The 27,254-nt window shown below is 34.3% G+C and overlaps 1 protein-coding gene across 4 annotated transcripts; it reads right to left on the reverse strand.

Moving 5' to 3' along the window:
• Positions 1-1,830: 1,830 nt before the first annotated feature.
• On the reverse strand, positions 1,831-18,679 carry LOC123554540 (uncharacterized). 4 transcript variants are annotated; one of them, XM_053532905.1, is made up of 6 exons: positions 18,570-18,679; positions 17,808-17,884; positions 5,812-5,989; positions 5,207-5,294; positions 4,220-4,478; positions 1,831-2,645 (listed from the first exon to the last, which is right to left on the reverse strand). In XM_053532905.1, exons 2-6 carry the CDS (start codon positions 17,813-17,815, stop codon positions 2,606-2,608), a joined length of 573 nt encoding a protein of 190 aa, XP_053388880.1. In that variant the 5' UTR covers positions 17,816-17,884; positions 18,570-18,679; the 3' UTR covers positions 1,831-2,605. The 4 variants fall into 4 exon arrangements, with proteins under 4 accessions (XP_053388880.1, XP_053388877.1, XP_053388879.1 ...); XM_053532902.1 differs by having other exon boundaries at positions 1,831-2,650; positions 18,570-18,652; XM_053532904.1 differs by lacking the exon at positions 17,808-17,884 and having other exon boundaries at positions 1,831-2,650; positions 18,570-18,591.
• Positions 18,680-27,254: the final 8,575 nt, after the last annotated feature.

Raw genomic sequence — 27,254 nt, forward strand, 5'->3', positions numbered from 1 at the left:
GCATACGGCATCCAAGTCAGCATCATTATAGGCTAGAAATGCTAGTAGTATATCTATTTAGAACGACATAAGAGATATTTCTTCATATTTAATCTTAAATGTTGAAATTATCATCCATTTTTAAAATTAATGTATCCCTCCAGTATCACACTTGCGTTTAGCATCCCTGTTCTAAGACAGTACACATGTCTGTATCATACTGGCTGTTTTAGATTCGACCACTTGGCCGACTCTAGTGCGACTCGAAAGCCAATCGAACGCCAGGGTTTGACGCTAGCGTCGATGACAATGGTCAAGAGTTTGATCTCGGGAAAACCCGGAGTAAATCGAGCAAGCGGTGCATGATATGTTGTGAAATCAACTTAAAGAAAATGGCAGGCGGTGGAAAAAGCGCGAGGTATTTATTTGTTAAAACTTGATTTGTGTGTATAAAACAAAAGTGCTCGTCTAACAATTCTTTAAGTCTTTAGACATAAAAACACATCGTTCAGCGCTATGTTTGTTGTTTACATCCAGTTACTCGATGCGTTCGATTCGAAATTTAAGTGCGCATGTGCACAAAAACTACATCCAGTCACTCGATGCGTTCGATTCGAAATTTAAGTGCACATGCGCACAAAAACTCTTGCTCTACCCCAGGGTTGATGAATCGAAAATAGTCACTGTTATCTGCTGAAGTGAATAAACGTACTATTGAACAATCCCGTTTTGGGTCCGTCATTAAAATAAAAATCCCTTTAAGGGTCCGAATTGTTTGTAATATATAATTTAAACATTACACATGTAACATGTAATCTTTCACTAAATGCCGCTAACAAACATTGACGTTTTATTTTAACACTGTTCAACCCTAAGGGATCATTATACCTTTTTTATCTTACAGCGCTAGGAGGTTTGAAAGGTGTTTGGTTGCATTCTGTTTTATAGAACTAATTCGTAAAAGTAATATTGTACCTTTGAAACAAATACTATTCTACACCGTATAATCTTTTAGCAGTATCATTTCAAAGAATCTTTGAAACAATGGGTCTTTGAGGGTAGAAAAAGTTTCACGAAGTAGATTTTTATGAAACGTTTTATAGTTGTAGATATATCCTTTTTTCAATCATTTTGCCTGATTAAATGTTATAGTCCGTGTGCTTCATATATCCAAACTCGCCAAATCTATAATCGGCTTCATTCTGCTGTTCTTTTTTGTTATCATTTTGAAATAATTTACAGCAAAAGCTGCGGGCAGATGGTATCGTTGTTGACTATTTATTAATGGAATGGATATTATAGTCTTGCTACCAAGTAATATTCTAGACATTTAAAATAAATGACAGTACGCCGTCACTCCCGGTTAATCAAACACGCAAACATAATGCCTGTTATATAAAATAGTTAGGGAATGAAATGTGTTGTCTCATAATATATTGTGAAATAGATATAAATGGTTTTGATTATGTTATTATACATGTAAATTAAAACAGTAAACAGAAAGTAAACAAAAACATTCTTATAAATCTCCATGTTTATTTCTAAACAGAAATAAAATACAAAAACTGAAGATAATACTGTACATGTGTAATTAAGAGTAGATTTCTCGGAAGCACAGAACACTAAAAACAGTTGTTGCAAAAAGAGATGCAAAGTAGGCAAACAACAAAAAGAAGCTGTAACGGATAACGGGTTGCTTCAAAAATCTAACGAGCACATATAAATGTATGCCAAATATCGATAGAGGGATAGGAAGTGGAGGGGGAGGGGACCAAGTTAGACAACAGGGTAAATAAAATCTTCCCCTCAGAAACGCTCTATAATTAGCGTAAAAATATCAGATTACATAAGTAAGACATACAATTAATGTAATCTTAAGTATAATTACACCAATGCACTCAACAACTTGTCTGAAGTCAGAAAGAGCCTAACTTTTTAAAGACACGATAAAGAAAGCTGCAAGGCAATATTCAACTCCCTCCGTCCATAGTATGTAGGATTTAGGAGAAAAGCATCATGGAATCTTACACTTTATTAGTCATCGCACCACTAAATAAGAAGCGTAGCGATTATATGTAAAAGCGTCAATCATTAAAATGCACTTCTTTTTTTGCATCGTATCCTCTTTTGATAAAATTTGTTAACACATTTTACAAATATCTCATTAAAATAAGGACTATCATTAAGTTTCCGAATTTTATAAACTACATCTCCATTGTATTTCGGGTTTGTAAGTCCAAGTTTTACAAGTGTTTTTAAGTAAATATTGTATTTTTCTAACAGTTCGGACGATCTGTAGTAAAATTTACTGAAATCTTTTCGTAGCTTATGATAACGGTAACCCTGTTGAAATAACGTACTATAACATAATAACTTCTTGGTGATATGAAGATTTCTATCATAAAAGTTCTCTATTCTTGAGCTAGAGGACTTGAAGACTCATCCCAGCTGACGACACACTGTTCAAGTTTTTCACGATAGATTCTTGCGGATTATATCAATAATCGATGTTTTCTTCATTTGGTGTTGATAAACGTTCTGGTTATGAGCTCTTTCAATAAATATTGCCTTGAGTATCAGCCACAAAATCATCACTTATGTCTTCTTTGGTTGAGACGGCTTACTCTTACCCAGAATCCTTTCCATCATTTGAATATCTTGAACTGCTGAACTATTAAGAAATATGATAATTTACATCGTTTTGTTTACGTATCGAAATTGTATTCAAACATTTAAATAAACAACATTTAACCATAAGTATTTGTTCTTTATCCAGAAACTCAATAATTTACAGAAAATACGTACAAACAATTTGCGCTTTATGCTCATTATTGTGAGAAGTCTAAGAAAGAACCACCTCAATAAATACAAGAGGGCCATAATGGCCATCTATCACTCACCTGAGTAGAATTGTTTGCTTGAACAAATTTCTTAGCTAAAGCTTTAAAAACAAGAAAATTAGGAGATTGGGTCAAGGTAAAGATTATGCAAAAATAATTTTGAAATTTGTAAAATAAATACAGGTGGTCCAAATCCTTTTCCTGTAGTTCAGAAAACAAGAAAGTAGGTCTGTAGGTCAAACTGATGGTCACTGAAAGTCTGTTGAAAACTCAGTATGCAAAACTATACATATCATCCAAATTTCAAAACTGTATCTTAAAAAAAAGCAAGAAAGTAGGTCAGTAGGTCACATTCAAGGTCATTTGAAATCAGTTTTAAGATCGGTGTGCAAAACTGTATATATCATCCAAAATTAAAGGTTGTATCTTAAAAAGCAAGAAAGTAGGTCAGTAGGTCACATTCATGGTCACCGAAAGTCAGTTTTAAGATTGGTGTGCAAAACTGTACATGTCATCCAAATTCCAAGGCTGTATCTAAAAGAAAAACAAGAAAGTAGGTCAGTAGGTCAAGCTTACAGTCAAGTGACCCCTAATTATTTGGCTTCATAAGGTAATGATAATCAAACAGTCTAGAAAATATGATCAGATAATTTTTAAAGTTTTTTTTCCTATATAACTCATATAAAAACTATGTGACCCTTAGAGCGGGGCGTCTTTTCACCCCAGTGGCATAATATAAACAATCTTGTTAGAGAGCCACTAGGCAATGCGACATACTGAATATTAAAAAACTAGGCCTTCAACTTTCAGTCAAGAAGATTAAAAAATTAAAATTTTATATAAGTCTATGTAAAACTTGGGACCGCCGCGACGGGGCCTCTTTTCAACCCAGGGGCCTAATTTGAACAATCTTTATAGAAGACTATTAGATGATGTCACATGCCAAATATTGAGGCCCTAAGTTTTGTGGTTTTGGACAAGAAGATTTTCAAAGTTTTCACTATATAAGTCTATGTAAACCATGTGACCCCCAGCGCGGGGCCATATTTGACCCTAGGGCAATCCTGGTAGAGGACCACTAAATGATGCTACATACCAAATATAAAAGCCCCATGACCTGTGGTTTTGTACAAGAAGATTTTAAAAGTTTTTCCTTTTGATTGCCAAGGCAACCAGAGTTCTTCAACGAATTGAATTCCTTGAACAATTTTTGAAGAAGACCATCCAAAGAAACATCCCTGCGAAGTTTCATCAAAATTCACCTGATGGTTTAGGAGGAGATATTGTGAAAGTAAAGTGTGGACGGACGACGGAAGGACGGACGGACTCCGGACGGTGAGCGATCATAATAGCCTGTGGCTCAGGTGAGCTAATAAAGCGAGAACGTTAGTGCTAGTTACCGTATGTCCTTGTCTTCAATCTTTTCAGCTTGCTGATTTATCAGTTTCTCAAATTGTGTCGTCATCCTGTCTCGCAGCTGCTTCGCACTGGCAGTCCGGTACAGTTTCTTTGTTGCTTGAGGAAGCTGGTCGATATTTTGTTTAACATGTTTCAGAATATCTCTCCATTCTGTTGTGTGTGCCAGGTATGGCCGGAGAATAAGCAAAGTTTCCTCCTTCCCCATTTTAACTGTCTTTGTTCGTTGCTCAAGAGATGTTCCTGGATGTCAAAATAAGATTAATTATGTATAATATTAACCAATATATTTGTCTACTTGAACAAAGATTACTAGAATATTTTGACCTTCAACGAAACACTTTATAGGTCTGCTATAATTCGTTTTCCCTTTTGTACAAAACTAAAATAAATCATATACAGAGTATATATCGAAAAATATACAGCTGCTGTAACAGAAATTAGCACGTTTATTTTATCATTACTTTCGAGTTTTGAATACATGTTAGAATTACTAGGACAAAATACCCAATACGAATTATCATGTTCGAAGAACGAAGTCCCACATAATATATAAAATGTATGTATGGATGCATGCACGACTATCATATATGAACAATAGTGAAAGACAAAATAAAATTTAAATTTAACGGAAGCGCATAAAACATATAGACAAGAATACAATGAATGAGTAAAGGATAACAGTGTGGCACCGCTTTGGGAAGGGCAATGCCAAAACACCACTGTAGAGTCTAAACCGGTTACTTCTGCACAAATCCTCTCTCTATATCCCAAGAATTGTCACCATAAGTTATGATCTAATCTGTATAGTCATTTAAAACTGCATATTAGGATAACAACAATAAACAATGTTGAGTTAGTTGTTATTTGGCACTTTGAAAATACTTTAACAAAAAAAAATGAAAAAAAACAAACAAACTGAGCGTGATCCTGAAGTGTTTTGTTCTAGTTATTCCAAGAAGAGGACTTACTCTTCGAGACTTCACTTGGTTTTCCGTTCTTTTTAGCAGTAGAGGTATTAGTGTTGTCTGTTATTATTTCACTTTCCATTGTTATATTCTTGAAATAAAATGAAACTTAAACGTTAATATATTGTTAAATACACTTTTTATACTATTACATTTAAAGGTACATGAGTCCTTTGTATTTAAACATTTTATTCTATTCTATCTTAACAGCAAGTACAGACACTTACACTACAACACTGCAAACCATTATCAAAATGATTTTATAAAGGATATTTCGATTTGTTAAATATATCTTGTAGTCGGCAAACGCTACAATGGATGTAGCTGATATTTGGTGCATCGTACTTTATTCAGTTTGCTCGAGATTTTCAAGATAGTATACCTTGTAAAACCCTGATGAACAGAAATAAAACATGGTTTTCGTTTAATTTTCTACATTTCCGTCTTTGACGCAGATATTTTTTTGTCAGCCAATGATCTTATTTGTATAGTAAAAGGAAGTTTTAACATTTCCATAACAAACAGAATGTCACATTTATCAACATTTATTGTAGTTCAACACAAGCTGTTCTAATAAAGAAGATTTCTATGTTTTCTGCAAGACCAACCTGATCATATAATACACTCGGAAAGAGTTTCTCGCTCAAAAGGTCGTTACTACTTCCTGCCCGTGAGGATGTTTCCACAGCAATAATAATGATGATAAGTAATGTAGACACCGTAAACATTAACAAAGCGAGCTTTTCACACGTATCCCAGTCTGATCTTTTGTGTTCCATTTTGTTTCTGAAAGGAAATGTTAATATGTTATGTCTGTACATATTTGTATCACAAAAAAATATCTTTGGGTATAATGATTGGTTAATTCTGTTTTTCTTACATGAAATACAATATACCGAAAACGCTTAATGTTATCTTAAAACTTTGTTTAGTTAACAGTTCAATAGACAATGCCTTTTTACATGCCAGAGTCATTTAATTTTCCTATAGAATTCATGCTAAAAGTAAGTGCGTTCATACGCTCATATTATGTACGCTCATAAAATTCTAAAATACCTTTTTTAAAATCGCATTTACCTGCAATAAGTTATTTTGATGCAATTATTCGTTTGCAATTTTTTAAATGTAATAACAAACATAATTATAATTTTCATGTGTATAAACCTAATTCTGATAATCATGGATTATTTCTATTAATAGATGAAATACTGTACAGTTTATTCGGAGGATGTGTGCGATAATTCAATACATTTATTCATACATGTGTAAAATATATAACACCAGAGACTACTCCCTTACAAAATGAAATATTTCTAACCACGATCATTTTCTAAGAGCGATAACATCGTAACCTTTGAAAATAATTATGGCGCGCAACTTATTTTGAAATTATCCCTATCTAATCTCATAATTTATCATATTAGATAAAATCAACATGACAATAAATCACATAATCATTACAGAACCCCTAACATAAATCTTAGGTTTATAGTTTGTGCTATTAAACTGGTCTATATTCAAGATATGTTACCGGACTGATAAGTTAACAGTTTAAAAATAAAACTGTACAAGTTAATTTCTGATGAAACAGTGTTGACTATTGACCGATACGCCGTTCAGTAAATGTATACTATCAAATCGCTCTGTCTATATTCATCACAGGTTTTCAGAACTAATGTCTAAAGCTGATAAAATATTGTAAAAATTCATTTCAAATGTCCTTCCATAAAACTTATTCAAAAGATCTACTTTGCAGCAATCGCATGAAATTACAAAGCAACATATCATATCATTTTTGTATAAAGAGGAGTAAGTATTTCACAATTTACCTTACAAAACTGTTATTATCTCACTCTCAGTCCAAGCTACAATTGTTTATTACAATTAAATAAGACATTGTTTATATACGTTCGAATATCATGGGTTTTCCTTATATCTTTGTACCTGCGCAGAACTATTTACGAAGTATATGTTTTGAGGAAATACCTCGTTAAGTACTGCTATTGTTACTCTTTCTGGTGATCGTATGACCTCTTGGTTGTAAAAATAAAAATCCCCAGTCGGGTCTTTTTAACTAATCACAAATACTAAGCCTATTTATATACACGGCAGGTAAACTAATCATCTGTGTCGTAGATTTAATATGAACTGAATTTATAAAATGGTATTCTGTTATAATTATCTTACAGCGGTAATCCACACCAATGCGTATATGTATTTATAAAAGTATATCGCGTGACTGATGAAATATGATTTATTTGCAACCATCACTCTCTTTCAGCCTTTAATATTATTATGTTTTTCTATTTACTATACCAGCTTGAAAAGATAAAGACACTACTAACACGTTAGCTATTGAATATGTCTCTTCTTGATAACATGCATGTCATATTTTGACTGACTTTAATCATTAACAAAAACAGTGAATCCGAATCTTCTTTTACTTTGCGTCATTGCATTATATGCTTCCAAAGCATGTTTTTTACAGATTTTATTAACTATCACAACAGAAATCTTTAATTGTTGTTATATTTTCTGGTCTTTTCAGATCTTGGAACCTATTCAAATTAACCATGTTACATAATTTCGCTTAAATCGGTGCTGGAAGCATGAGAGATGTTGCACTTTCCACTACCACTCATGAACAGATAAAATCAAACCAAATCTTCTATTATTTTGCTTGGTTGCATTCTATGCTTTCAAAGGGCCTTTTTCACGGATTTAAATAGTCATTTTGATTTGCCATAACAATTTTGTTTCATCTTTCCTTTCAAATCATACATTAATTTGTTATAGTAAACCATTAACTTATCCCCTCGGCACATAGTGGTCGTATAGTTCAAGTCGAATGAAAGGTAATAGAGCAGTTGGCTATCTAATTAAAATTGGGTTTGATTTCCTAAACGGTAGCTTGTAAATCAAAAAAAGTTCCTTCAACTTGTTCGTGATTTGTTTAATGCTCTATGTTTCTTTTCATGTTCTTTTTGAATACAATTATTAAACGATTTCTTTTTATAATGATTTCTATACAAATATTTCCGTTTGCAACTAAGTTAATAGCTGACGTAGTGTAAGGGTTACCTATTCATTGATTCTGTTTTTACTTTTTAAAAAGCACAAATTGACAGAAGGTTCACAGTGAGCTATTGATATAGGTGTACGGTCTATCGTCCACACTTTGCATCATAGGATTCCCCCTCATTTTGGGGACAACATCTTTTACGAACTTCCCTCAAGTGTTAAATCACCCGTTTTATTAGCCAACAGTGTGAAAAATAGAAGAAATACATTAAATGATCTGTTTTCATGACCTGTTAAATAGATATTTACTTAACTTCGTTTGTAGCGAACTTGGATGGACCTGTTCAGATGGTGTCTAGTAACTGCCTCTACTCTTTTACTCTTCCTTCGCAAATAATATCTACAGACAAGATAAATTTGGTTGAGATAAATGTTTTGGTAATAAAATGTGAGTTTCTATGAAAATTGTGTAGTTCTTATATTGTCCAAACAAAATTCACTATGTTTCGAACAGGTATATTGATTTTTTCCTCTAAACTGTCAAAAGACGTATAACAATATACACACACTTAAAATTGCTTTCTGTACTTAAAGATTTTAAAAGGGTCTTCACATTTCCTGTTCCATATTTACTTCTTTGATCTATGATTACATCGTCTTTCAAAACAATTAATTTCTTTTGTTTTTGTTAATCGTTTGGCACTATATCTTAATACACTTTTTAGCGATTCCCATATTTCCATCTGTTTTCATCCAGCACAAACTCACTATATTTCATACACCGGTCTTAATGGTAAAGTTTGCAGTGGGTAACTATCTCTGTCATTTACGTGCATGCCTCCTCACATTGATAACATTTGAAGCGATCCATAGTTTCTACCAAAACACATTCACTGATGAACAAGCAATACAATTTTAATGCAAATAGACACATACACTATATATAGTACTAGAAGATGTGGTCATTTAGCGTACATCATGTACCTGTGAACTCATTCATGTCTCTAGAATATTTGTCAGTTGGGCGTTTATTTTTCCACGATTTTGTGAAAGTTAGATTTTTTTATTCATTCTGAACACATTTGAACGTGTATTGTATACAATACAAAGTTAAAACGGGCCTATAAAGCAGTACATTTTTGCTTCCGTACAGCAAAATAGTAAGGGAAACAAAGCATTTAAGTATTTTTAAAGATTTTTAATAAATATTTTCACTGCGTATTTTGCCTTGTTCGACCGTTTTCAGTGTGAAAACCCACGGGTTTGTTAATTTAATCAGAGCTATTTTTAAATAATAGCTCCGGTTATATTTGGGGCTGCGGCAATTTTATCCCCGTATTTGGTCATGAATCTCTTCAGTTGTAACTGATGATGTCAGCGACTATACCGTATAATCGACTCACTCAGTGAGCTAAGCATCTTTTCAAATTTTCATCAGGGAGTTTGGTTGAAACAGCCGTCAGAAAATAAAAAAGTTACAAAAGTGAATTTTTCGTTTTATCACCATAAATGTGGGATATTCTTTTTTCGTGTGAGTGTGTTGGGACAACCAGCTGTAGGAAACTAAATTCTGTGGTTTTGTTTCATCAGCACAAATGTTGTTTTGTCCTGATGGCTTCGCAATTAAGACTAAGCAAAATGATAGAGTGTCGTAGGTCAAGAGGACGGAAAAGGAAATCATGAGTCTGAAGCTTCATCAGTGCCACTGATGTCGGTGTCGGACGTGCCAGCAGTTACAATGCCGTCGGGCGCGCCATTGAGGTTTGAAGTTGTGCAAGTGCCAGCGGTGTCGGGGTCATCAAGGTCAGAGTTGGGGACACTGCCTGCTGTAGATGCGGTTTCGGGGTCATCAAGGTCAGCATTTGAAACAGTGTCTGCTGAAGCTGCGGTTTCGGGGTCATCAAGGTCAGCGTCTGCTGAATATGCGGTTTCGGGGTCTTCAAGGTCAGCCTGTACAGTGCCTGCTGAAAATTCGCAGTGGAGTGGAATTTCCGAGAAAGGTATAATTAACCCAGTTTTAGTATTCATACCGAAAAAGGGGCAATGATACCATCTAATATTAAGGAAAAGATTATTGCTGGAGCCTATGTCGATTAAGGATCGTTATTGAGCAATAATTCTGAATCTGAAAGGGATGGAAAATTTATTATAAATAATTCACGGGAAATAATTTTCAAAAGGGAATCAAATAACAATCAAACGATAATGTCAGTAGAGGTGTGGACAGATGCTTTTGTTGTTTTCGTGAGTATTTTCTTAGCTGTGCGTCCTGAAAAAGACACAGGAGCTTTTGAAATATTTGCAGACATAACGAATCGCTGCAAAACAAAATTCAGCTTTGGGTTGGAAAAGTTATGACGAGCAGTTCAGGTTTAGAATGTCTCTCGATCCTAATAAATCCTGGGCGAATATTTATTATGATTTATGTAGGTCATTCAACATCGGTATTGTCAAATGAGAATCAAGGTGTACTTAGAAAATGCTTCGATTTCAATTTGAAAACATGTGTAAGACCTTTTTGTATGTATACTCACGCATGCTTAAATAGTAGCGGGAATCACCCAAGCCGTTTGTTTTACCAGTAGGTCAAGGTCATTCGTTACAGTCCGCGGACAGACAAGTCCATACCGTCATCAGTCAAGGCCTTCAATCAGAAATCCGACTGCACAACCGAGATTTAACGGCCCTCGGGCCATCACCTATAAACACTAAACGTTTAGCCAAATACTTTTCAAAATATCCTAACAAGGCAGACGCGAATTTATTATTAAATGGATTTTTCTAAAGGTTTTCGGCTCAATTACACGGATTCTGGATTACCTTCCCGTGCAAAAAAAAAACACTTAAAATCGGCTTATCTTCTACCAGAATTACAAACAAAATTGGACAAGGAAGTAGATTTAGGAAGAATAGCTGATCCTTTCAGTTCACCACCTTTTCCAAATGTTAAAGTTTCACCTATAGGTCTAGTCCTTAAATCTGACAGAGGTTGGCGTTTAATACAACATTTATCTTACCCGAAAGACCATAGTATAAATAATGGTATTGATGATAAATATTGTACAGTAAAATATACCTCTTTTGACAAAGTTACAAATATGATATTTACATTAGGTAGAGGGGCACAGATAGCAAAACGTGATATCAAGTTGGCTTTTCGACTCTTGCCCATTCATCCCGGCGATTTCCATTTACTCGGTATGAAGGTTTGGAAAAGATATTATTTTCATAGAATGCTACCCATGGGTTGCGCTCGGTCTTGTAGTTTATTTGAAACATTTTCTTCTTTCTTGCACTGGCTAATAGAGTATTTAACAGGTATCTAACTCACTTGATCATTATCTTGGCGATTTCATTTTTGGGTCGGAAAAGTCATCAGTCAGTTGCATGGTACTTATAGACTGTTTTGAACGTGTTTGCACTGAATTAGGTGTACCTATTGCACATGAGAAGTCCGTGGGTCCTACTACAGTGCTAACAGTTTTAGGACTTGATATTGATACGGAAACTATGATGATAAGGGTTCCGGCCGGACAAATTCAGGAGCTGACATATTTGTTGCGTCAACTGTTATGTAAGAAGAAAATTTCGTTATTACAACTGCAATCTCTGGTTGGGAAGCTCAGTTTCTTCAGTCGTGCAGTTAGGGGTAGTAGAGCATTTTTATGGCGTTTCTAACAGGCCATGCATGGGTTGAACAAGCCGCACTTCTTAAAGCGCGTAACTACGGACATGCGCGAAGTTATGCAAATTTGGCTTCAATTCCTCAATGAATTCAATGGAGTAGTTCACATTCCTGAGCCAGTATGGTACAATAAAATGGTGATTTTTTCAATGGCCGGATTTCTGGGCTATTGGCGATAATTTGAGGGATATGACATTTTTAGAATTAGTTCCAGTCTACTTAGCTTTCATATTACGGTCAGAAAATCTTGATAGGAATAATATAATTTTATGGATTGACAATGAGGCCCTTGTTGAAATTTTGAACGAGTAAAGTTCAAAATCAAAGAAAGTGATAATTTTAGTTAGGGACCTAGAATTAATATCAATGAAACATGGAATTGATTTTAGAGCTCGTTATGTAAGGTCAGAACACAATGTAATAGTTGATGCTATTTCTCGTAAGAGGTGGGACAGATTCCAAAGGTAGCACCACATGCCAGTCTTAATCCAGAAAAAAACTGCCAGACCGATTTCTGTCGATGATGTTGAGTCCAAAGCTGCTAGGTTATTAAATGACGCTTTTGCTGACAATACTCATTCAGCCTATTCTACGGGCCTGAAGCGTTTGAAGAGTTCCGTCAGCAGTATGGTGTGATTAACACATGGCCACCATTGTTACACGAAGTAGTTCATTTTATTGCTTATTTATCTTTAAAACTATTAGCTTATGCATCAGGCAAACTTTATGTAACGGGAATAAATTACATGTGTCAGATTAAAAATATCCCAGACGTTTCAAATAACTTTGTAATCGGGAAATTGCTTGATGGGTTAAAGCGCAAAAACGCTAAAGCTGACGTACAATTACCTGTTACTCCGGATGTGCTTAAAACAATATTATCACGCGTAGAGGTGGTGTGTTCAAACAAGTTTTAGAGAGAGTAAACTGTTCGCCAGTGCTTATATTTTAGCTTATTTTGCTTTTTAGCGCGTGGGTAAACTGGCAAAATCCAGTGGTTACTCGATAGGCGATATTTTGGCGTTTGAAGATGTTCAAATTTGTGAATCTCAGAGTTGTTTAATACTTCGCATACGGAAATCAAAAACTGAACAATTGCAGAATGGTGTAACATTGAAATTAAGCAGTACTTGCTCGAATATATGTGCAGTTAAATCGCTGTTACAATATTTAGAAGTTCGGCCTAGAATTTCGGGTCCACTTTTTGTCACTTTGATGGAAAAGTTCTGACTAGGTATCAATTTTCAGCAGTATTAAAAAAAGTTTTTGGCATAAATGGGTCCAAATCAGGCACTATTCAAAGCCCATTCATTTAGAATAGGGGCGGCAAGCTCAGCAGCTTGCAATGGAATTCCGGTAGACACAATAAAGATGATTGGTCGCTGGAAGTCGGATGCGATCGAATCGTATTTGCGCGGACCAGTTATGATAAATTCTGGCAAATTATGTCAACAAGTTTAAGGCATAATTGTAATCAAGCTTTTTTTGTTTCCCCTTATTGATAAATCGTGAAAACAATCATTGGGTTTTTTTGTTACATTTATTAGGAAATATAGTTGTGTGGATAGTGGGGTCGTCTATTGTGAGAAATGCCTTTGTATTCGCACGGAAACAACCCGGCGGAGCGAGGCTAGGCCTGGATGACAGTGCAATTACATGGTGGCAAGGATACGGGGTGGGGAGGGGAACTATGCCTTAGCGGTGTAACTAGGAAATTAAAAGTGTTACAGAAGGTATGGTCGGGACCTTCCCCAAACGTCATAATCTTGCATTGCGGGGCTAATGACCTAGATACTTGAAAATTGTTTGTCGTACTAAAATTGGTTGAAGAAGTTTCAAAATACATTTCAGACAACTTTACTAAAACGAAAATTGTATGGTCCCAACTTCTACCTCGCGTCTCTTGGCGGTATTCAGGAAATAACAGAGATATGTATAAAGCCAGGAGACGCGTGAATACACATGGGGCAAGAATTGCAATTGCCAGTCGTGGGAGATATATTGTCCATCAAGGGTTATCCTATCACGATATTTGCATGTACATATATGTTTTATTTCAAAAGGATGGTGTTCACCTATCAGACATTGGAAATTATCTATTTGTAACAAATCTTAAAGATCTGATTTGTAACATTCAGGCTAGTGTGGAAGTTCAATTTTAGTTTTGTTAATATTGATGTCATTTCTTGTTCTGAACTACCCAAATTTGTAAACGCAAATATTAGTAAAGTAATAAGAAAGTTAATATGTAAATTGTGGTAGATATGTGACGTGGTTTATAACAAAGAAAGTTAGAAATAAAATGATTCTGCATAAGGAGTTGTGTGCCGTGCTTTGCTTGCTAATAGCTTTAGTTGACAACAAACTGCTGTAAAGGCTCCGTTCATATTGGAAACTCGAATTTTTGCCAAAATTTCTGTTTGTATTTTTGGCGGTGTTCGATTTCGGTTTTGCAGTTCCTGCTTACCTCGTTAAACATGTGGCGAAATTCAAGTCTCCAATACCAAGCTCATAATGATGACTGACTACCAACGTCATTAGAACAATTGAACGTTTGCTTTGCTTAAATTGGACGCCATATACAGCTATTTGTCTTGGCTCGGTATCCCGACGAGAACGGAGCCGTGGCCAGTCACATGCCAGAACTTAACTAACTTTATTTTGAAAAATTCAGTTTACATGTATAAATCATAGATCTATTTAATTTAGTATTTTTATTTGCTGCATAAATTATTTTGTAAATTCTAATAAATGTTAAATGTTGTAACATTGTCTTGTTACATTAAGGGTAGCTCACATGGCCAGTTATAAGCGTTAGTAAGTTACCACTGATCTATAGCTGAAATGAAATGTTTAATTTTGGACGTAAAAGTCACATGGTCTTGATGGAGATTTTGATGTGTTTTACTGAGCCAGGATCAAACTTGGACTTGAGTCTAATATATTGGGCTATTTTCCGTTAAAGTTTGTTTTGGTATACTGCAGGCATCAATAATACTCAGAGCTATTTTTAAGTAATAGCTCTGGTTATTTTTGGGGCTGTGGCAATTTTTCGTCAGAGAGTTTGGTTCAAACAGCCGTCAGAAAAACCCTCCCCACCCTCCGCTGGCTGTTGTAGATTTCTCGTGAAAATCATATACTATGTGAATGTCAGTCATAAGCAATGTCTAAGGTTGAATTTAGAATTTTAGCTGAATTTTATTAATGCTTCATGTAACTTGCCTTAATTAAGATAGGTGAATATATATTTAAAAACAAAACAGCAAAAAATAAAATAACATTTATACTATGCCCATGTCGCTTTTTCCCCCGGTTGCTGCTGTTTTTTGTTTGTTAATGTTAACTTTCTTTGGGCTGACAACTCTAAATTAATTAATTTATACACAATAATTACAATTATGTGAGACGTAATCTATCCAATGTATGCAATGATTTCTTAAATCGCTTTTAGTTTACAGCTATTCAGTAATCACTTTGTAAGAATTTTTGGTTGAGTTAATGTTGCAATTTTTTAAAATATAATTTCGAACTTCAATGTGCGTGCGTGCAATATTGAATACTGCCTGCATTTCGGCATGTTCTATATGCATCGTTTGCTCTTTCCGAAGTCCCTTAATACTACATTTTTGGTGTGTTTAGTTTTTCAGTTTCCAAAATCATCTGTAGACTCAGTCCTGCTGTGCATATAAAATAGCGTCACCGCCAAAAGTCAAAAACATTAAGCCTATAATTTTAATGCCTTACAAACATTTAAATGTGTTTTCTGTTTCTTTTGGTTCGAATAAAGCAAAAATTGTTCTTAAAATGTATTCTAGATGCGCCATAATTGTGTCCTTCAAAAGGTAAAAAGGCATTTGAACCAATGGCGCCATCCAGTAGAAGTGCTTCTGTATCTCTTTTACAACGGGTAAAAAGGTATTTGCCCCACAGTGGCACTATTCCCATAGAAGTTCGTCTATATCTCTTTTACCAAGGGTTAAACGAAAATTGCACCACATTGGCACCTTTCCCATAGAAATTCGCCTATATCTTTTTGTCATGTTTAGGTTGAAGACACATACATCTAGCTGTACATGTCCAAGCAACTTGCTTATTTCATGACTTGTGACAGACGTAGTTTTCTCAGTCCTGATGACGGACTTAATTTGTCAAGAGGCAACAGACCTGATTTAAAAAAATTGATAGGATATACTTATCAGGATCGGTCTGCTTTCAAGTCCGCTATTTATTTATTATATTGTTTTTATGCTTGAAATATTAACAAAAGCCAAAATAGTTGTATATAATTATGTAAGGTGTAAGAAACACATCCAATAACTGTCAAAATATTATATGTAAATTCATTAGCTGACAACCTGTATGTAGTTTTTTCTTTCAATTTTTAACATTTTCTCCCCTGTAACCAAGTACCATTTTTGCTGCATACGTATATAATAATTACTAACAAAGGCATGTGAAATATTTCGTAACTAGGTAAGTACACCGGGCCGTTTCGTGTAAATATTAGCATATAACGTCGCGTACGTGCGTAGCACGCCGTGGTTTTTCAATATTATCCAAATTTAGCGCAAGAAATATATTGATGAAAAGCATCATAAACAAACCGGGTTGCTTAATTTTTATGTTTATTTCTTAGTGTTTACATAATATAATGTATTACTCACTTCCGTTTGTTCTCCTTGCTCACAAGCATACTTAGCCTGTTCTGTTATTTTATTTTTTAGGGTGTCGTAGTCATAGGCTTCCCGTTAAAGCGACTAACCCACACATCGTTGTGTCAGATTATAAAAATCAAACTTTTGCTTTATTCACCTATATATACTGCATAATCGATGTTCTTATAATGTTTTTTTCATCTAATTCTGTTGAAAACCGTTGTTTTCCTAATAATTTAAAATAAAGACATTCGTCTATAATTTCTGATAAGGGTTTCAAAGTTTATAGTAAAAACGGAATTTCCGTAAGAAAACATCACGTGATTTTCAAAAGAGCGAAAACGTATAGGTTTCGCATATATTGTTACGTTTTAAAGTAAAAAAAAATATACAATGAAGTCAGTACACTTAGAACGTTAACAAATCAGCCAGTGATTTTTTGTTGGCCTAATGCGATTACGACATTTGTATTCTATTTGTTCGTCGTGAGTTCGATTCCCAGACCAGTTAAATTTTGCCTTTAATTTTTGCTTCACTACAATTCAATGAAGACGAAACGAGTTAGTTAATCTAGTTCTAACATGTTCACTAAAGTTATATGCCACAACTGACACGTAAATATGTCTAAATACACTCCATCTGTAATGTGATCTTACGCTTTTTATCTTTCTTGCCTTTTTTAAAAGGTACGGGATAGTTTTATAACAATCTTACATTTCATATTAATACAAGTATTGCCTGGCCATAATTCTAGAATTGTCTGATTTATAGATACTTCCAATTTATACGAAAATAAATAATAAAAAAAAAATTAGAAACCAAACAAAAATAAACTTACACAAGGTATGTAATGAAAACTGAAAAAAATTGGGATCAAGCTGCCAACGAAAGGTTATACATATTAGATATACCGTAACCGCTCGGTCAACGAGGATTCACTGAATACATCGTAATTTAGTTATTTTGACTTAATCTTATGTTATTGTTTTGTTTTCTAAACGCTATTATACTTTGCACTACCTGTGGTTCTGAACAGAAAATATTCATCTGACCAATGTGTGGTCGGAGACATAATTTCATATTGTTCGTTTTTCTCAGCCTACTTCCTGTAAAGAAGTGTTAACACTTAAAAAAATGCAATGCCGTCTAGTGTTACACAATTCAGATACTTCGTCTTTTCTTTGAACAAAATATCACGTTTATAAAGATATATTATCATTTCTATTTCAATCTCATGTCTCACCTCATCATATAATGCCGTCAGTGTATGTTCTTCCTCTAGCAATTCGTTCTGATCTTGAGCCCGTGAGGCTATTTCAGCTGCAATGATAATGATGATGAGCCAATATCATAAATAATAACGCAATCAGTTTTTCAATCGTATACCAGTCCGTTCGTTTGTGTTCCATTTTTCTAAAAGGAACAGTAGAGTTTAGTCTACCTAACTACATCGCGAACTAATTTCACTTGACATAATATTTTATAAAAAATCATGGATCACGTCTTTTTTTCTGAATAGATTTTTTCAGTTTCTTTGGAATGAAGTAATAAATTCTGAAATGATGTATACACATCAATGTAAATGCGAAAGAGATATAAGAGCATTTAGAAAAAAAATAGTTGTAATATTATCTCATAGTAAATAAGCTTTGCTTAGTAAACAATGCAATTTTATTAGATTTTATCAGATTCAGTGTTTTATGACACTAGCCTCTGGAATAAATGGTAAATTAATTCGTTTAACTAAGCCTTTAAGGATTACGAATAAATATGATACAATAATGCTAAGCCTATCTAGAGATATTTGCGATAATGAATATTTACTTATCCATAGTTACACATGTAAGATATGTTTCCATACTTTAAGTACAATGTTTAAAATTAATTTTACAAACTATATTACTATACATTAGCCTTATTATTATGAAACTGATTAACACATCATAACAATATGTACTATATCATATAAAATTATTAGAAATAATAGTATCCATAAACTTTTTACCTTTCAATTATTTAAGTTTTCTCCTTTTGTGTTTTATATATGCTATTTTACCGATGGTATGCCGTGAGAATAATGAGAGTGTTATATGCGTAGAACTAACAACATGAATCGCATGCATTTACGTTAAATCTTTTTATAGTTAAAAATTCCCATCTATTTTTAAACTTAATCATATCAGGTGATAATAGATAGTGTATTAGAGCATTAAATAGAGTTAAATAGATAAATATGTATATTTAGATATTATAAGTATCATTTTATTTGAGGTAACATTTATTAACAAATATTGTATTGGGGACCTCTTGTTACGGTACTAACAATGCTTTTAATTTTCATATCACACACTATACAGAAATGTATTACATTTGCCACTTCTGGTTTGGTTTAATGTAAAGTACATGCATGTGCGATTTCACGGAAACCCAACTAGAGGCGCAGGATATATTTCAATAATAATACAAGAATGTTTTGGAATGTTTGTTAATGTTACTATTTATATCAGGGGATCAAATACTATTTATCTTCGAATTTCATAATCACTTATGTTTGGATTTTTATGTTGTTTACGTATTTTAAATCTTGCAGACATAACCTTTAAAACAAGATGGTCATGATGACCCGGGATCGCTCACCTGAGTAATATGAGCTACATGTTTCAAATGCCAAACTGATGATAAAATATTAAGAAAGTCAGTAGTCATTCATGGTCAATGAAATTTAGTTTTACGATTTGTGTGCAAAACTGTGTATGTAATCAAAGTTTCAAGATTGTATCAAGTAGGTCAGTAGGTCAAGGTCACAGTCAAGTGACATCATATTACTTGGGGTCATCAGGTAATTATAATTAAACAGTCTTGGAAATAGAATCAAATGATTTTTTATGTATTTTTCCTGTATAACTCACATAATAACTAAGTGACCACTTTCAACCCCAGGGACATAATTTGAAAAATTTTGGTAAAGGACTACTAGACAATTCATCATACCAAATATCAAAGGCCTAGGTGGTACGGTTTCAGACAAGAAGTTTTTTAAAGCTTTTTCATATACAAGTCTATATAAAACTTGGGATCCCCAGGACAGGGCCTCTTTTCACCCAAAGGGTACAATTTAAATAATTTTGGTTGAGGACTATAAGACAATGCTACAAACCAAATATCAAAGGTCTAAGTGTTGTGGTTTCAGACAAGAAGATTTAAAAATAAATCCTATATAAGTCTTTGTAAAACTTGGGACCCCCGGGGCGGGGCCATATTTGACCCTAGGGGGATAATTTGAACAATCTTGGTAGAAGACTACTAGATGATGCTACATACCGAATATCAAAGCCATAGGCCATGTGGTTTTATACAAGAAGATTTTCAAAATTTTCCCTATATAAGTCTATATGAACCATGTGACCCCCCGGGATGGGGCCATATTTGACCCTAGGGGGATAATTTGAATAATCTTCGTAGAGGACCACTAGATGATGCTACATATAAAATACCAAAGCCCTAGGCCCTGTGTTTTTGGACAAGAAGATGTTTAAAGTTTTCGGTTGCCATGGCAACCATAGTTCTGCATGGAATTCAATTCTTTGAACAATTTTGAAAGGGGGCTCCCAAGGATTATGCCTGTGAAGTTTGGTGTAATTCTGCCCAGTGGTTTTCAAGAAGAAGATTTTTTAGAAAATGTTGACGGACGACGCACGACGGACGGCGGACGAAGTACTAAGCATGACGCACGACACACGACTGACGATGGACAATGGACATCAAGCGGTCACAATAGCTCAACTTGTCACTTCGTGACAGGTGAGCTAAAAACTACAGTAAATGAGGTAATATGTAAATAAGTTTATCAACGTTTAGAACGATTAACATTGATGATTTCATCCACTCGGAAATGTCTATATGTGCGAAATGAACATTTGCAATTATCACCACTGTATTTGCAAACAGAACAAAGATGAAGAAAGAAGGAAATACTAGGTTTCAGTGTTAAATGTTCACGTATACGGTGGGTAAACCTCTTTACCCGGAGTGTGAACATTTAAAAACGCCCCATCTTCATTAAGAAACTAGAAGGTTTATCAAAAACATATGTTTCCCCCTTTGTATACATTTAGCTCTGGCGGCCATTTTGTGCAGCGAACCAAAATGTGCCGGCGATAAGCACAACCTAGTACTGGTCACTCCTGTGAAGTTTCTTCGAATCCGGCAAGTAGTTTGACCTGAGAAAGCCGGACAAGATTTTTCTATTTTTAGCTTTGGTAGACATTTCGTGCGGAAAAGCGGAACGTGCTGACGATATGCACAACTAGGAATAGAACATGTACTGATTACTCCTGTGAAGTTTCGTCGAAATCAAGCCAACAGTTTGACCTGTGAAAGCAAGACAATATTTTTCTATTTTTAGATTTAGCGGCCATTTTGTGAAGCAAAGCCGAACGCGCCGGCGATATGCACAGCTAGACTTGGTACTGATCACTCCTGTGATTTATCATCGGATTTCAGCCAGCAGTGTGACCTGTGAAATTCGGACAAGATTTTTTCTATATTTTTTTTGCTCTAGCAGCCACTTTATGCAGCAAAGCGGAACATATTGGCGATATGCACAACTAGGCTTGGTACTGATCACTCCTATGAAGTTTCTTCGAAATCTGACAAGCAGTTTGACTGTTTAAAAACGGACAGCAGGGATAAAAGCAATATGTCTTCCCGTGTATGGGGAGTGGGGGAGACACAATAACAATGAAAACTCCATAAGTTTTGTACAAGAAAACAGGCTATAAAACATATTGTTGTTCTCCTATATTGAAAAAAAAACTCGAAAATTGATAATAGACCGTTTTCTGAAAATTTTCAATTTCTTTTAAACATTGGAGCGATGGATTCTTGCTACCTGAATAAAATGTTCAACTACACTGACAGTACATGTGGTATGTATTGGAACTAAACTTCTTTATGTCTAAAGTTTAAGCATGCCCTATACCCATTTTGCTGGAATAAAGGGGCTAAAATGTTTGTACTTGAAACAACTTAAAGTTTTCTTTAGTCGCAAAACCATTCAAGGTCGTGAATCTGTTATTACAATCGGTTCTTTCCGTGATATTGCTATTTTGACTTTCTTCGGACGAAAAAGTAGCTTAACGAGATCAATGTTTTCCGTAAATGTAAAACGGGAGAATGGCGAAATACCATACGTAGCTTCTAGACATTGTAGAATAAGACATTTGTCGGTCTACCGACAAAGGAATGAACAGACAAGGCATTCTCAGCATTTGCTCAGCTGAAGGGGTTTCAGTTGTATACATTTAACGGATAACAGACATTTGAATGATTATATATTCGGTGTATATGATGTCGACAAATGTCTCCTTGAAGAGGGCGATAAATGGCTACATCACCACATGGAATCTAGCGTGTCTATATATAAATGAATAAGCCTTATGCTTTTCATGAACATACTTAACAAAAATATATTTTTCCTATGTATAGTCATAATATGAATTAGGATCGCCCTTCTAACGGGAAAACCTGTTCATACGGATTCTTTCTTCTTTCTGCATAAATTTTCATTTTGATATTTTCAGTTTTGATAGTACTAAACCTGACGGTTTTGCTCTTGTTATGGAAACTATCACTGCGAAAAAAGGGTCAATATACGGGAGTGTACGGTCCCGTATATTTCGAAAATACGGGAGTATACGGGATGTATATTACAAATATACGGACCTAATATACGATCCCGTATTCGGAACATCTAGTATACGGGAAGTCCGTATATTTGTCATGCATATACGGGATCCCGTATACGCCGAATATACATAAATGTATATTTCCCGTATATATGCAATATACGAACTTTAAAAAAAAATCCCTAGAAATGGTGTTTATTCGTGTCCTGCTTTAACATAAGTTTCATTTTCATGTATTCGACGGGTCTTGAGACATTTTTTCCCGTATACTTTCCGTATTTTAGAATATACGGAACACGTATACGAGCCTGTATATTCCGAATATACGTAGTATACGGATCCCGTATTTTTGTCATATACGGACTGTGATTGCATCTAATATACGGGGCATATACGGACTTGTATTTTCTAATATACGGGCTTCGGATTTTTTCCGTATACGCATGATATACGTAGTATACGGATCCTGTATTTTTGTCATATACGGACTGTGATTGCATCTAATATACGGGGCATATACGGACTTGTATTTTCTAATATACGGGCTTCGGATTTTTTCCGTATACGCATGATATACTAAGTATACGGATCCCGTACTTTTGTCATATACGGGGCATATACGAAACTGTACTTTTTGATATACGGGCTACGGACTAGTCCCGTATATGCATGGTATACGCAATATACGGATCCCGTACTTGTGTCATATACGGAATGTATTTGCATCTGATAAACGGGGATATACGAACCTGTAGTTTTTGATATACGGGCCAGGTTTTTCCCGGTTTATGCAAGATATGCAGAGTATACAGATTCCAATTTGTGTCATATTTAGACTGAATTTCATGGGTTTTCGTATTCGGGGAATTCACGGACCAGTATTTCTAAAAGATACATTTACCAGACTTTTCCCGTATATGCATGTGTAGTATACAAATCCCGTATTTTCCTTTTATGTGAACTGATTTTGTATATGGGCACACACTGAAAGATGACAAAATGAATGTCGGTGATATCTACAGCAGAATACGGTATGTTAGAAAAAAGCAAGACAAAGACAGGGTATGAGAAAAAAATCATATTGTTATTAATTGGAGACATGTCAGATTAAACTAACATTTTATTCAACTTAAATACTTTTGAAATCAGTTTTTCAAACGCTTATGAATCATTTTCATTTCTTGTCCAAATGAAATAAGCAGAATTAAAATGTGAGTAATCAATAACATCAAGAATTTCTTAATATTATTATGTTAATTTCTAATTGATTTCTAAAACTAGCAATTCACACATTTAATTCTGCGCGGTTGACTCAACAAATCATTTGAGTATCACTTCTTTTACTATTGTCTGTACATGTTTTCGTTATTCCCATGAATGCTGATTACCGCTATAGGCTTTTCGATTTGCCGTCTTCTAAAAAGAGCAGTACACCCCTCCTTATGTCCGAAGATGTACTTTAAAATGACGCATGTTGGTTTCTTTACTGGAACACGATATGTAAGCAGGTTACAGATGATGAACCACATGGAAATATTCAGTTTCCTGATCTCAGTAAGTATAAGCTTTTATCTGTTGTTACGAATGTCACTGAGAACGAATGGCTTATCCGGGCTGTCTGTCTGCATCTGTTGATCAAACTAGTAGAAACTTTACACATAAGTATATTCTCTATATCGTGTAAATAAATAGTCGTCCCGTTTTCTGATTCCAGTAAACAACTCTTGTGTCAACCTGGAATAAAAAAAAATGCACGCATTAAAAGTTATAAAAAATGGACTCTTGCAATTCATAGATACTGATAATTATATCTATTAAATGATGTGAAAATTATGACGAATAAAATGACATGTGGGATGACGACATCATTAAGTGTCAGAACGCCCATACTCATTTCGTCGCGAAAAGAAATGAAATTAGATATCATTAAACGTGCCGGTTGATATTTAATACAAGTTATCTATGTAGTGTTTTATTTGCATTTTATGGTTATATTACGTTAAAATCTATCTCCCAAATTATATTTAATATAAAATGCATGGTGTTCATAGTGCCGTCACATGTTGTCCTGTCAATCCTCACCTCATTTTGATGGATTGTCTTCAAACTGACATACAGTAATAACATAGATACGGGAGAGACTTTTTTCAAGAGAGATTTTAGCTGTCACAAAACTTCAAAAGCACATAAAGTGCGGTAATGGGATCTAAATAACACTTCCCCATTTTATTCCTACCAAAATGTCAAAACTACAGCCACGGTATAATTTAAACCAACGCTAGTGTTAACGTAAATTATGCTAAATTAGTGTTCCTTAACCTGTCCGCCATTACGCAATCCTCCGTGTTAGAACTTATTCAAAACGCACAATAAATCTTTTGTACAGTTTGGATAAAATATATCAGAGTGACATAACAACATTCTCGCATACCAGAGGTCTACCGTGGTTCCCCGGGATTTTGACGAACATCTGACTGATGAGAATGCATAACAGTCGCGTTGTTAAGCTTTTTTTTTAATTTAATATTTCAAACATTTCTTTAAACTTTGTGACTGAACAAGTTCTGAACGATGTATTTGCCTCTAAACGTTTTAATATTTGGTTAAACAATCTGAAGAGTTTCCAGAATTTCTTATCTCGCGGGTCAGTATAATATTCTTAGACAAGTAAAATATATCATCATAAACGTCCCATCTCTTTATCATGTTCAAATAAATATAAAGCATCTGTAAATCTGGATTTAAAATAATCCAATCTCATAGATTAACCTAACTAAAATATAATAATAATATCAGGGTATCAATATAATTTACATTATTTTCATATTAGAGTTGCCGAATATTCGATAATAATTATGTAACAGTGTATACATGTCTAATCTGTGGTAAAAATGAAAGAAATGGTACTAGTTTGATTGAATGTTTGAAGATCGAATTTACAGACATACTCGATTTCATTCCTAAAAAATTTGACCACTTTGTTTTCAGAATGATTGGTTTTGCACGAGCGATGTCATTCGTGCACGTGAACAGGCCTGCTAGAAAACAGTAAAACGGTAGACATGCAAAGATAGACCTTCCCGCAAGATGTTTATTGTTCTCAAAGTTTTTTTTTTTTTCGAAATATATAGACCCCAGGCAAACGGGCTTAATATTCCTTAATCAATATTCCTAAAATGCACAGGATATGCTTGACGATAAATTTCTACAAATAACATCTACGAGTAAAATATTGAAAGAGGTTCGTTTAAAAAGCACAATATCAGTTCATCAAGGATACCTTTTAAGCTGAAGTTGTCATATTATGAACTTAAAGTAGGAATTTTCGTTTCTATAAACTATAAGAAAATGTCATATATAGAAAAAAAGATCATGGGTCGCGCCGGGAAACGAACCCTGACCGCAGCGGCAATAAAGAAGTTTTCCACTGTCGTTACCAATTATAACGCAAGGGAGGGTTTAGTGGTTAATGCGCGTTAAATATACAATTTTTATCGTAAAAATTAGTTAAAACATCTAATTCTCATGTGTTTCCGCAACATTATAGTCTGTCAGAATACGTAGTATAATTATACACCATTAATATCCATATATCTAAAAAAAATATAATGCCGTGCCATGAGAAAACCAACATAGTGGGTTTGCGATTAGCATGGATCGAGACCAGCCTGCGCATCCGTGCAGTCTGGTCAGGATCCATGCTGTTCGCTTTCAAAGCCTATTGGAATTAGAAAAACTGTTAGCGAACAGCATGGAAGCTGAGCAGACTGCGCGGATGCGCAGGTTGGTCTCAATCCATGCTGGTCGAAAACTAAGACTATGTTGGTTTTTCTCATGGCACGGCTCATTATTTTTTTTTCTGTTCTTGTCGACGATCTGGAGGCCAGTGCCTTTTTTTTTAGTATTCGTTTAAACATTGCGTTATTTCTTAAATTTATTTTAACCCCAAGATTGCATACAGTTACACCAAAAATATGATAATTTAATTGTGTCAAATGTTTAATCACCCTTTAATTTCATTGTTGATTACAATATTGCATGGGGATAAGAAATATCCGGTCAGTGTTGTTTCAAGCTGGGTCATAAAAATATGTTAACCCACTTACTACAAGTGATAGGTACTTTAAATTTTATGGTTTTATGGTTAACCATTAAGTACATCATTTTGTGCCCTGCTGAAAAAAAAAAAGACGTTTGTGGTCATATTTGAAGATTTACAGCTGTAAAATGGAGTAAAACAGAGAACTGGAAAAATACCAGTCAATCGGAAATATCGTCAACTTTAATTTGTTAAAATGTCAAAATGGTCCGTTGAAAATCGATTTAAAATAACAGACTAAGCTGAGCAATTACTTATTGTTTGTACATGTATGGTCCTGAAAGTAAATGTTTGTTTAGATGTATAATATGTAACGATTTTAAATATGTTAGATACCATATTCATATTACTAAATATTACTTTTATTTGACAATAAATAAAGTATTATATACATATTCGACTTGTTCCGCATTTCACTTTAATATTAATTTAAACTTCATTCAAGTACATCGTTAGTAAACCGTTTGCCTGTAAATGCGTCAGATAAAAAATTATAATGACCAAAGCTATTAGTTATCGATTCACCCTACCCCCACCCCCGTGTTACAACAACAACACTTTGTACGGAAATCGACAAATTGGATTATTTGTTCTCCCGCTTTATCGCTTTTAAAGATGTTACTAAAAATTGGTAATGCAAAAGATCTAAAGTATGTATTTTAGGTCACTATAAAATTCTTATAACTTTCAGATTAATAATCAAATTCTACATAATATAAATTTTTATTATTACCAGCCTTTTTTTATATAATACTTTGAAAAAAAAATACGCATCACAACCGCTTACATAGACTTACAAAGTCTGTAGAGATAAAATAATCTGTAATAGTATTAATTTCTTCATACTGACACTGATATTTTCGCAGAGAAAAACATTTTCTCTCTAGACAGAGACAAGAGATGT

This window comes from Mercenaria mercenaria, unplaced genomic scaffold (assembly GCF_021730395.1).
Source record: "Mercenaria mercenaria strain notata unplaced genomic scaffold, MADL_Memer_1 contig_1850, whole genome shotgun sequence".
Taxonomy (NCBI): Eukaryota; Metazoa; Mollusca; class Bivalvia; order Venerida; family Veneridae; genus Mercenaria; species Mercenaria mercenaria.